The sequence below is a fragment of the Polypterus senegalus genome, chromosome 10 (assembly GCF_016835505.1).
Source record: "Polypterus senegalus isolate Bchr_013 chromosome 10, ASM1683550v1, whole genome shotgun sequence".
Lineage (NCBI taxonomy): Eukaryota > Metazoa > Chordata > Cladistia > Polypteriformes > Polypteridae > Polypterus > Polypterus senegalus.
In genome coordinates, this window is record NC_053163.1 from 113,731,892 (window position 1) to 113,745,670 (window position 13,779).

At 39.1% G+C, this 13,779-nt stretch overlaps 1 protein-coding gene across 1 annotated transcript in view; it reads right to left on the bottom strand.

The window, feature by feature from the left end:
- Nucleotides 1–13,779, bottom strand: part of rxfp2l (relaxin family peptide receptor 2, like) — a 62,670-nt gene that overhangs the window by 35,995 nt on the left and 12,896 nt on the right. Inside the window, exon 2 of the mRNA XM_039766364.1 lies at nucleotides 215–361. Coding sequence (XP_039622298.1) covers nucleotides 215–361 — 147 coding nt within the window. The remainder of the gene's footprint in view (nucleotides 1–214; nucleotides 362–13,779) is intronic.

Genomic DNA, 13,779 nt, shown 5'->3' on the forward strand with positions numbered 1-13,779 from the left:
GCCCCATTCTGAACTGCACCTAATTTTGATATCTGCCATTCTTTATATACAAAAACAGGATGGAGTTGCCCTTTATTTTCAGCCATTTATGGAAAGGCCGTTTTAGCACACAGTTCATGCATATTTAGTGATTTTCAAATTCCATAGTATGTCACAAGCTAAGATCTACAACTTTACATTTTTTGCTTCCTTGTTAATATTTCAACTATCTTACCGCAATTCTCCTCATCGGCTCCATTGTCACAGTCCACATTTCCATTGCAGTGGAAGAGCTGCAGCAAGCAAATGGTGAGATTCCCACAGGGGAAGAAACCCAGGGGGCAAGCATCAGCATCAGGGTGGAACTGGATTGCAGTCGACTCTACAAAAAAACACTGAGACATTTCTCAATCAGGAACACATAAGGGATTGGGATTAAAAATTCTTTTGAGTTTTATCATATCATAGGATTGTTCACTCAGGAGCAGGCAGAATGAAATGCTATATATAGACATTCTCTTACTGCACAGAACATGTTCACTCTTACTGAGGCACTGTCCAAGCTAACCTGACAAGTTTGACACCCATGGAGCAGTACGTAACAGTTACACTAGAAACCCATGGGACAGCAGGTAACAGTCTACCTTTTTCATGAAGTTTAACAAAGCCAAGCAGCCAGTGCATGAACGTGTGAAAGGCAAGCCTGAAACAGGGTGAACCTTAGAAGGTTCACACAGGTATGTAGCTAAGTCTTGTCATCAAAGCCCTGATGGCCTGTTGTGGAGATAGCCTCTCCTCATTTTAGACATAATGCCAGATGTACATACAGTACATGTGCTTATGCACTAGTACCAAATGTAAACATTACATAGTTTTATACTTCTCTGTAAATTTTGAATTTTTTTATAAATGCCAAATTACTCTTTTATAACTTGGCATTTTTAGCCTTTATTCAGAGATGAGTGCTATATAAGAATGAGTTGAAATTAATATCCGAACTGCATATCAGACCAGATACTACTTAATGGTGGATGCTTGATTGTTGTCATTAGTAATCTCATGCCTGTCATTGTAGTGACTGCTGTACCATTGCCACATAACCATACATTTGTCTCTTGTAGGAGCAACACATCTGCCATCATAACTAAACACATAACTTTAACTTCTTGCATTACACAGTACACTTCAATTACTGCAAGCGATCTCATGCCTACTACTGATAATAAAGTCTGCTATTGTGAATAGTATGAAAGATGATTCCTGCCAAAATGAAATGCAATCCAACATGTTATCTACATTGCAAGCAATGCTTATGAACTTGGTGCCTTTAATTTTGGTACAGTTTTATCATGTCATAATTCAAAAAATCATAATCAAATGATTGATTGCTTTTCAGTGTGGCATGCAATTGTTGTGCCTGTTTAAAATGCAATACAGAAGCATATTGCATTTTAATTCATGTCCATAGATCATGTGTCATAACTAAAGGCAAAGCAAGCATATTGCATTTCAATTAAAAACGACACACTAATCATGCTGAAACTAAATGTTATCAAATGACCAACCAGAGTTAAAAGCTGGGGCAAGGGGCACCCATACTTGGGGTAATGGTGAATTGATAAGGTACAAGATCGTCCATCTCACTAAGCTGGTGGGAGTGGCAGTGTAGGTGACAATTTAATTCTCTTTCGTGTCGAAAGAAGGGGAGCATTTTATAAAATAACATCTAGTTATCACTAGGGGTATGAATACAAAGCTTTGAAAAACCAAGCTCGGTGATGCTAACAAAACTTTCACTATATTCAGTATTTAGTTAATACGGAAGCGTATTAGGCGGCCCTAATACGCTTCCGTAAGTTAAAACTGTTAACTCGCCCCTTGAAAATTTAACTGCAATGCTTAATTCAATAAGTATAAAAAGAAAACAACTAAAGACAAGTTAACATAAGAGTAAATGTTTTCAGCAAGATCTAAAAGATACTTTTCACTGCTTCATTAACCACTCCACAGATCATATTAATGAAGCCACCAAAAATAAGAAATATTTAGGGCGGTTGACGCCCATTGCCCCACCATTTGACACCGATTGGCCATTTGACTACATTTAGTTTCGCACCATTAATGCGTGATCTTCAATCGACATGCAACATACTCAGAGCACCTGTGAAGCAGATTTTTGCTTTTAGTTATGATATAAGATCAATAGACATGAATTAAACCATTCATTATTACTGACCACTTGCTGCAACAGGCAAAATCACTGCTGCTTATATTAATTAAAATTAGGGTTATTAAAATTAAACTGTTAATGCATACAAATAACTTCAAAGGTATAACACACTATTTTTTCTTTATTGAACTTGTTTGGTTCCCCTTACAATTGAAGGTATCAGGACTCAAAGTGGTGGCCGACTGTCTGCATATGGGGAGCCTCAGCAGTCCTGGCAAAGTTGACATTCTTTTACAAAATCAAAACCATTTTTAAAGATGACTTTTAAATTGCCAAGTTTTTAAATAAATAGGCTACTGAAATGTTATTCAATTGTTACATACAAGTAGTCAAATATCAATACAGTTATTTATGAGGGCAATAATCCTCAACCTGCAAGGTACAAACAGTTGTCACGTGGCACACAAGGGAACAAAAGAATAAGTGGTAAAATGTGGGATTTAAAAGGGAAGTTGTTTACACAGTGGCCATACCCAAGTCTTCATGCTCAGCTGTGGTTCGATTCCAATGCTCAGTCTGACGGTGCTCCGGCTGTAAGACTCCAGTCATGAATTTACCACACCAATTCTCCTCTTCTGTGTCTACTACCCACAGCAAATCAAAAACTTTTAATGCTCTCAATGGCTCCACGGAACAGTTCCCTCTTGCTCAACACATCATTGAGCCAATCTATGCCAGGATGCAGACTGCTTGGAAACCATGTGCCAAGAATGATAGATTTATCGTGAAAGTGTCTCAGGTGAATCCTCTCTTTCACATATACTCCACACAAATGAGCAGTTTGTACAGAGTGTCTGTGTCTCTTTATCTCTCGGAGCAGGCCCACCAATATAACAAGATTTTTAATTATTTGTGAACCTGTTTGGTGTACCATCATATTAAGAAGTTTTATAAAGTGGCAGAAGTGTATACAATGAAGAACAGACAAAGTTTTAACAATAAATAATAAATTTAAAAATATTTGATATTCTCTGCCCTACATGTACCTCCAGTGACTTTCTTCTGAGTCCTCATGTGTCTGGACCTCTCTTGACTGGTGTTCGCTCAATCAAGCATGTTCCCCTAAAGCCTGCTTCTCAGACTCTGTCATTTCAAGATGCCTTGCTTGTCTCCCATCTGTTTTCACACTTTCCATCTTTGAAGGTAGCTCTCAGCGTGCCTCCTATGCCTTTACTCTTCCTTGTGTGTTTCACAATCATACTTCCTCTTTTGATGGCATAGCCAAAGCCAAACTGACCAATCACACAAAACCCAATCTGATTGCTTTGAAGGACCAGATACACACACACACCCACACTTAACTTAGCATTTTATTATATAGTAGACTAGCAAAATACCCGCGCTTCGCAGCGGAGAAGTAGTGTGTTAAAGAAGCAATGAAAAAGAAAAGGAAACATTCTGAAAATAACGTAACATGATTGTCAATGTAATTGTTTTGTCACTGTTGTGAGTGATGAGTGTTGTTGTCATATATATATATATATATATATATATATATATATATATATATATATATATATATATATTTACACACACACACATAAACATATATATATATATACATACATACACACACACATATATACACACAAATACATATATATATATATATACATACATACACACACACATATATAAACATATATATACATATACATACATATCTACATATATACACACACAGCTATTTCAGATCAGTGCAATACGCTGCTTGTTAAAACGGATAACTCCGCTCTTACATGCAAGTCTGTGTGGATATTATGAACTATCAGTATTTGTTCAAGTTCTATTTAAATTTTAAATAGAAGGAATTTTTATTTAGTCGACAGAAATATCTTTGGTAGGAATGGTAAAACAGACAGGAATATTATTCTGAATAAATCAACTCAAACCTTAAACAACTTATAATATTTTGCTCTCCATAAAAATATATCCTGTCTAAATTATACAAGTTAGAAATAAAGTAAACGTTAAAAGAACAAACATTCAAATTTCTTTACTCTTATGTAATTTTATATAAAAAATAAACTTAGATTTTAAATATCCCAAAAGATTTTGCTCTCCATAAAAATATATCCTGTCAAAATTATACAAATTCAAATATGAACATGCTGCATAACAAAACCTGGAAATATAAATAAAATGTGTTCCTTTCAGCAATAACAAATCAAATCATTCAGTTGTCTTTGCTCATATGTCATTTTAGAGCTGGACGCCTGGCATCTTTTTTTGGCAACAAGTTCGTTTCTGTTTGGTGTGAGGTTCTGTGTTGTGGAGATTCTCAGGATGGATTGCAGGTGCTCATCAGTGAGGCGACTCCTGTGTGCTGTTTTGTTAGTCTTTATCACTGAGAAGAGCTTCTCACACAGATATGTGCTACCAAACATGCACAAGGTTCGAGCCGCATGTAGACGGACTTTTTTTGTTCTTCAAAGTCACCAAAGCGCCGTGCAAACTTTATCAGCAAAGTGCGTATTTGGGAACACCGTAGTGACGACTTGGTTTAACATTACTTGGCAACAGGGAAAGTGGGGCAAGGTGCACTGGTGCATTTGTGTCTCCCATAAAAGCAGCTTCACTTGAAATCACTTTGTGATTGTGCACGGTAAAACCGTCCGCTGAAGTGTCAGATTCTTATTTAATTCTTCTGCTTTCTGTATCTTCTGCATTGCATTCAGGTTACCCTGATGTTTTGTCTCATAGTGCCGTCTTAGATTAAATTCTGTAATTACAGCCACATTAGCTCCACAAATGAGACACACGGGTTCAGTAAACATATACTCAGCCTCCCATCGGTTTTAAAGGCTCTATTTTCAGAATCAACTTTTCTCTTCAGCATCGTGTGAGCTAGCTTCGCAATAACTTGCAGCATCATAAGCTAGACTTGATTAACGCGTAAGTGTTGGCAAGGCAGCTGAAGCGCTGCATTATGGGATCTGTAGTTTATTGTGTTACCAGCGCTTCATATACCCGGCTTTAATAACAATAATACAGTATATAAAATGATCTCGGGCGGATATAATTACGCCGGGCGGATGTGGCCCGCTGCCCTTGAGTTTGACACATATGGACTAAATAGAACTTGAAAAGATATATTTTTTCAAATGTGATCGCAATTCAGATAGAGTTGACGCAAGCACTACAGCCTGCATGCCTCAATAAGTCATCCTCCCTCGCTCTTACTTTTTACCGCTCATCTAATGAATACACTGAGTATGGCTTTACCAAAACAATCATTGATGGCTAATAAAGTATCCATTATTCGAGTATGTAGATCGGGATATATATATATATATATATATATATACCCGCGATCGCAGCGAGAAGTAGTGTGTTAAAAAGCTAGAAAAGAAAAGGGAACATTTTAAAAATAACGTAACATGACTGTCAATATACAGTATTTGTTTTGTGAGTGTTACTGAGTGTTGCTATCATCAAGGATTTGATTATCATTATTTCTTTCAATCAGGTTTGTATTTGTAGGATGTGTTGTGTTCAAGTTACATTCCGTGTTTGTCAATCGCTGTAAAGATGACAGGTTTCATTCATCGATTCGTTTCTTACTGCATCAATAAACAGCTCGTCTTCTTCTTTATCTGAGACCTGACACACTGCATGCACGGGTTTTTTACACTGTCTTCCTTTAGCGGGACATTGACTTTTTCCAACGTGTGCTTTGTTTCCGCAGTAGCTGGATTTATGAATATGCTTGTATGTATCAGACGCTTCATATTTTTGCTGCCTTTTCAATTGTGTAATTCGGTTTTGTTCAGCTCTTTGGAACTGTTGCTTTTATCTGTGCACTGCGCCAGTTCACGTGAGCCGCCGTGTACATGCATCGAAGGTTCCCAGCTGTGCTGGTGCCATCTCGCTATGTCCATGGCTGTATTTAATGTTACCTTAGTCCTGGCACTTAAAACTTTCTCTGCAGTTTCGCTGAGTTTGTGTCAAACACCACCCTGACCATCTCATCTTCCTCTCCATAAGCACAGTCCTTCACCCGTGAATATTTAGTGGCAGTTTGCTATTGGATTGCCGCTGACGGACGGCCTTATATGGGCAGGCACTAAATTACAAACGCCAGCGCAGCCTGTCTATGAACTTAATTTAAAGTGTAGGTTTACATCGTGCTTTGTTTCAAGTAGCAGAACTCATGAATATGGTTGTATATGTCACTGCCGCTTCTTATTGTTTCGCTGCCTTCTCAATTATATAATGCATGTTTTCTTCAGCGCTTTTGAGGTCTTCCTGGTTTTCTATGTACTGCGTGATTACGTGGGAGGCGTGATGATGTCACACTAAACTCCGCCACGGCGTTGAAGCTCATCTCCATTACAGCTTTGCCTTTTATTAGTATAGATAAAGTACATGTATATAACATTTCATTTTAGCAAAATTAATATGTATAATCAGTAGAAAGCTTTTGTTTCAGATAGAGTTGCCAATATTTAGTAACCTTCATCCTTCCTTTAAAAATAAATACGGGAATAGGCTGAAGTCAGAAGTAGAACTGTTTCTTAAACTTATCAAAACTGGAACCCAACATTAATAATGATGAGCCTATAAAACGTAAAGACACTCAAACTTCACAAATGACTGAGTTATTTTGCTCTTTTTTTACCTGGAGATATACATAACTTCAGTTATTTTAGTTCTAGATTTGATCTAGATTCATTTGTAATGGTATCATTTTGGTACATTAAAAATAAGGAAATTTTAAGCCATTAGCAGTAACCAAGATATAGGATCATGCTCCTTTTCGCAGCATTGGGTTTAAATTAGTAGTGGCCCTGACCAGGTGGTACATTTTTGGAGGCCTTGATTTAAAGTTTTGGAACCCTTGACTTAAACTACTGAGTTAATTCTGTCAAAGAAAGATGCAATTTATGATGCCTGCTTTTGATTTAAAATTCTACCAGGTGATTCAAAGGACAAAATTGTCGATATTTGTAAACTTTGTGTGGGCAAATGTAAATATCACAGAGAAGTAACACATCCTTGGCTTAACACTTAAGACTAAAACATGCATGATGCTGCTGTTAAGATGTTTAATCAGGCAGCAAAATCTGCAGGAGACTATCCACCCATTTCCCAACCTGCAGAATCTGAACACAGGGATCTGCTGGAGCCAATCCCAGCCAACACAGGGCAGGAACCATTCCCAGGCAGGGTGCCAACCCACCACAGGGCACACACATACACCAGGGCCAATTTAGAATCGCCAATCCACCTAACCTGCATGTCTTTGGACTGTGGGAGGAAACCCATGCAAACACAGGGAGAACATGCACACTCCACACAGGGAGCACCCGGGAAGCGAACCCGGGTCTCCAAACTGTGAGGCAGCAGCAATACCAGTGCGCCACCATGCTGCCCTGCAGGAGACTACAATCCATTAATGTAAAACTTGACGTGTGTCCATAAATGAAACAAAATCTTAAGCATTAACTACCACTACTTATTTCAAGATGGATTTCATCAGACTTCAGATCTCAAAATATAGTTGATAATACAGGGCTGAGAGATGTCATTTAGCAAAATATGACAATTCCTACCCATTACCGTCACAAGGGACAATTAAGTCACGTATCAAGAATTTATATGAAAGAAACAAGTCTTCACAGTTTGAGCAGCTACGAAGCTGCACAGCAGTTACATCCACAGGGGTCTACTGGACATTGATAAACTACCTTCATTAAGCACACAATTAACAGAGACTAATCAAGCAACATTTTGCAAAGGTGTGTTATATGTTTGACAGCCCTAGTTAAAATATATCTTCCAACATTAGTAATTACAAACCTGCCAACACTACTGACATATCTGGTTTCGGTCATGAATTCATGATCATCACTGCTTATGACTACATGCATATCATAGCTACATATATTGTTCTCCTGATGACCACAAACATTCAATGACCAGATCTGAATATAAACACTTTAAAAGTGGCTACATGCCTACATCTATTATTGAGCACATTTACACCACTGTTAGGACCACATAAAGCTGTCAATAGATATCTCACATGTGCCATTATCAGTGGTCACATCATCATTACCACAAATGACCATGGATTTGCTCCATCAGTTATGAATATCTTTTATATTAGTAGTCAGATATCTGCCAGGCAACATCTCTCATCATGAATAAAGGCCACATTTCTGCTCAAAGCAGTGACCACACTCTTACAGGTAACAGTGCCTCCCCTCGTATCCCCAAATCGGCTAATAATGATCCATTATTAACAGCCACAAGTATAGGATTTTAATCAATACATGGTCATTTTTACATTTAATATAAGAATATACTTATATTAAGTCATATCAATGGATTATTAAAAGCAAAAGGAAAAGGACTGAAGGTAACTAAAGGGTTAACTAAATGCAGCTTAAAGCTTGAACATGTGAGGGTGTCCTTATCTTAAGAGGAACCAACAAGGTAATTATCCATCCATTCATCCATCCATTTTCTAACCCGCTGAATCCGAATACAGGGTCACGGGGGTCTGCTGGAGCCAATACAAGGTAATTACTGAGGTTAAAATAAAGTAAATGTGCAATAAACACCCCCTTAAAAAGTGAGAACAAACTAGTGAGAAAGCCCACACACCCCTATTATGAAGCAGTGATAAGATCATGGGCAGACCCATAGGACACCCCTATTAACAAAGCGATGTTTAGAATAACTGTGGTGGGCTGGCGCCCTGCCCAGGATTTGTTTCCTGCCTTGCACCCTGTGTTGGCTGGGATTGGCTCCAGCAGACCCCCGTGACCCTGTAGTTAGGATATAGCGGGTTGGATAATGGATGGATGGATGGATGTTTAGAATTATAGAAAAATCGATATCTACATGAAGCTACTGGTGGCTGTAATTGATTGGCTAAATGCTGTATATTAAGAGTCAGATGACTTGATGTATTAGATAAGGTAATACAAAAGTACAAAAGGGAATGAATTGTATTCTTGACAGCTCACACCATGAACTGTGGCATTTGTACATATCTATGTGTAAATAAAAAATTGTTCTGAATTTTCATATGGTTTCCCTAAATTATTTATTTGAAAATAGAGGAAAGTCTTTTCTACAACACAAGCTGAACATCACAATTGACTACATATTCTCCACCACTTGTCCTCATACACTCTTCATGAATTACCTGTATCATTTAGTTGCTAATACAAAAGCCCCCCTGTTTCACGCTCACAAATAGATGCTGGCTTTTTCTGCAGAGTGCTCTCATTACCGCCTGCTAATGATACAGCAGAGCACAAAAGGCAGGTCAGCACAGGTTGACTATGACTGGATGGCACATGCCGAGTGCTAATGTCATCAGCTATGGCTGCAAGTGAAATGCATTTATGGAAGCATGAATACCACAGAGGAGGCATCCCTGTGATGTGGGGCCAAGTAGTAGAGGTGGAATGGCTATGATGCGAAAATGGAAATTTCTTCACACATTGCCCAACAGGGCTGTCTTTCATATCCCAAAAAAAGGCAACCTTTTATTTAAAAAATGATAACTGAAGGTCACACAAGCTGAGCAAATTCACTGCAATATCCTTGAAAAATACATATACTGTACCAGTATATCAACACATATTATGACTTGTGAGTCGCTGCCTGGCACCCAAAAGACAAGGCTAAGTCTAAGGATTTTAGGAAAATAGCTTTATTCAATTCGAAACAGGAACAGCAAGATTATTTATTGTAGTTGGAGCTACCACTCTACTACACACAGACACAGCAAATGGGCAGGGCCAGGTCAGTGGCCAAATTACAGTGTTCCCCACATCATCCATTGGGTGACAGACATGTTGCACGAGGAGGCAGTGAGCTTGCGGTTGCCACTGTGGCGCTGTGAACCTGCGGTTGCCTCTGCGACGGACAAACAGCCCTCGACAGACATGTCAATCGTGTTTCAGCGAGTCGCCCCCATTGGGGAGGGTCTCATAAGAATTCAAAAAGCTCACTATATATATACAATGTTATATATTGTCACGCGCTGGTGCATAGGGGACACTGAAGGGCTCTATTGACTGTAATTATACCACCATACCTGGACTTGGAGCTTTGTTTTCATACTTTTTTTGTCTTCCTCCCTCTGTAAATTGGAAGATTAACAGCTAGGATATCGCTGACATCACATCCGATGTCAGTCCACCTGGACCTACCTCTTCCTGCTGGGAGGACTGAAAACCAGAAGCTTCACTATCTTTGCCATATATATAGCAATGTGCACTATTTTATCCATTCATGCGTCTAATTTCTGAACCTGCTTATTCCATTACGGCTTTGCTGGAAGATGGAGCCTACTGCAGTAGCACTGGCAGCAATGCACAATCTGACACTGGATGGGGCATCACTCCGTGACAGGGTACATTCATGCACTTACCTACACTCACTCACTGTGGGCAAATTCTACGTCAACAATCAACCTTACCTGCATGAATTTTGGAATGTGGGAGGAAGAAAACAAACATAGAGAGAATCTGTAGTGAGCACTAGTTTGAACATAGATCTCTGGAGGTGTCAGCCAGCTGTGGTAAAGTGTGTCCCACCTCTTATGCAGCATAATAAAAAAACAATGCAATTAGATGATTTGGAAATTAAGCTTTTTAATTCAATAGCCACAGACACTGGAAGATAATCTGTGGGTAGACTGGATGCCAAGCAATGACTTACAATTCAAATAGGAAAAATCACAACATTGGAGTACGGCAGTTTCGCCTGACTTAAAATGGACACACAAAGAACTTTTGCTCCCAATCCAGATTTTTTGAATGGGCGCCAGGGATTCTCACTCCAACCTGATGCCCCGCACCCCCCCCACCACCACTAAAAAAAGGTGCACATTAGCAGGCTGCCAAAAGTATGGATAGGCAAATCAACATGGCCTATAAGTCTTGGTCTTTTTTTTTTTTTTAATTCTGGATGAGAGACACCTGAGTTACCTGGTTTAAAGGTATTGGCCTGGGAGGAGAAATACATAAGTGGTCATTGAGGGATGTGTGATTGGGGGCACTAGGGAAGACTCAGGCACAGACGTCTTGGTGTAGGAGGAAGAGGACTGTGGCCATTGGACTGTAATTGAAGAAACTTGTTGTCAAAGGTCTAATGCTGCCCAAGTGGCAGTTGTGCACTGTAGGAAGGTCTCCTGCTGTTCTTTATGCCAAAGGTGTAATGAGTGAAAAAGACCTGAAAAAAGGAGTATGAGGAAAAAAAACTAAGAGGAAGTCTAGAAGGCTACACTTACAACGTAGATGGGTTCCCTCTGTTGGGCAAGCTGTGCAGTGCAAAAAAGACTACTGCAATGTGCCAGTGATGATCCATCAGAGTAACTTGATGCATTATTGTTCTGAATTAAAAAGTGCCTGCCAAATAAGCACATATGAAGATAAGTATCAGGGACAAGGCAGGTAAGGTGCCAATAAATACAAACTCTGCATTCAACTAGCTTGTTTAGGGTCTTTTGGGGTGTTGGTGGAGGTTGGTGACATGAGAGACAGAGACACAGAAATACTGAGAGAGATAGGGAAGTGGCTTGAGAATTTTTCGAGAGACAGTTTAGTTTATAATACATTTGGAAGTTAGCACGAAGAGAAGTCAGTACCTGGAAGTGTGGCATAGGTTGGTATATTGCAGTGGTTTATGGTAGCTAGCACAGTGTCAGGTGTGGTAGACCCAGATTTGGATCAGTGTATGTTTGTGACATTGGGAGGGAGATAGTTGTTGTCTAGAGTACAAACACATGTATACCATATAAAGGAATGCTGAGGTTGCTTAGAAAAACATACCAAAACCTTATGAAAAAGAATGAAATGCATTATAGGGTGATCATTTTTAATGTTACTGTTGTTTGTTTGCTTGGTTCATTCTTCTTTTGCTTTCAGTTTTCTACTTGTATTAATTTAAACTAAAGTCATAAGCAAAGGGGATAAATCTGGCAGTGCTAACTCAATGCTTAGAGCTGGAATAGGCTAAAATATCTGTAAGTTACAGAAAAAAGAGTCAACCTCCACTGACAGCACCAGCTCTGATAAAGTGGGAAGGATGGTGGTGTTCAGGTGAGTTGCTGTCAATGAGCTGTTACAACTGATGGTGATAATGAACAGAATCAGTGGCACTATGTTGAGCAGGGTTGCAAGTTTTTATTCCAACCAGCTTCTTAATTAAAAGACAGTCCTTGCTGATAATGCAACTTGGTATAGACCTGTTAGGCTTGCTAGTGCTTTCATTCAACCAAGACAAATCACACTGTAGAGAAGGGTCCTAAATTACAGTCCTGGATGACCACAGGTTTTCACTTCAACCAATTTTTAAATTAGAACCTATTTATTTGCCACTAAACCAATATGTTTTTATGGACTTAATTTTAGATGATGCACTAGTTTTAAGCAGTTGCATTTACATTTTAATTGTTTCCTCTTTTTTTAATCATCCACGGATAATAACAAAATGCAATTGTCAAAGAAACCACCAGCTCTCCAGCTAACCTGGGTCCTTTTACAATGGTGCATGTGCATCATGAAGTATTTGTGTTAAAATATGTTTAGAAATAAATGAGAGAGAAAACAGAATGATTGTGAAGTTTAAATGTGTTCCAGTCCACAGAACATGTGAATAATGGTCTTAGAAAAGGAAAATCTACAATGTGATAAAGATTTGTCTTTCGAAGAATTAAAGCACTAACAATCAATACAGTTACATTATGGAAAGAACTGGCTTCCAATCAGAAAACTGGCTGGAACAAAAACCTGCACCTACTGTGACTCTCTAGGACTGTAAATGAAGACCCCCTTATACAGCATAAATAGAATAAACTGACAGTGGATGCCAGTATTAAAGTGATGATGAGTGCATACACATACACTGATTGAAGCAGTGTCCATTTTGTAAATGGATATACCTGCTGGTGGATGGATGCTAAACACTTCCCTTCCAAGTGTTCACTTGTGCAAATTCTTCAGCTTCCATCACTTCTATCACATGGGGAGATTTGAGGGTTGACGGTGACAATGGGTCGCAGTCGGCAATCAGATCTTGCAGAAGGTGCTTCAGTTCATGATGCAGTCAGGTCACATGACTGATGGAAGGCCTTCCCAGTGTGTGTTTCACTTCTACCAGCACTCATGTGACCTCACTGCCTCAAGACCCTCCTTTCAGGCTCAACATCAACATTTTCTTTCCACCAGCCAGAAAGATACAAAAAGGAGGTGATGTTCAGGAGGTTCTAGTAGCTCCGGGTTCAGACTCACTTCCTCACCCACATGTTAGTGATGATCAACCTTCAGATGATTGTCCTATAGGAAAGTGAAATCTCCAGTTTAGTCTGCCATTATCTGCTGGCAGCAACCTTACTCTACATTATACTTCAGCTCAAATACAGACCATGCAGCTATTGTGCTCTACATCCAAAGTCACAGTCAGCACTTATGTATTTTTGGAGAGCATGGTCTTTCATGCTCTCCAAAAATACTTATGCTCATGCTTTGATGCTGCTGGCACAGCTGTTGGGCTGCATCTGCACCCACAGACACAATCGTTCGTCTCTCTCTGAAGTCAGTGAC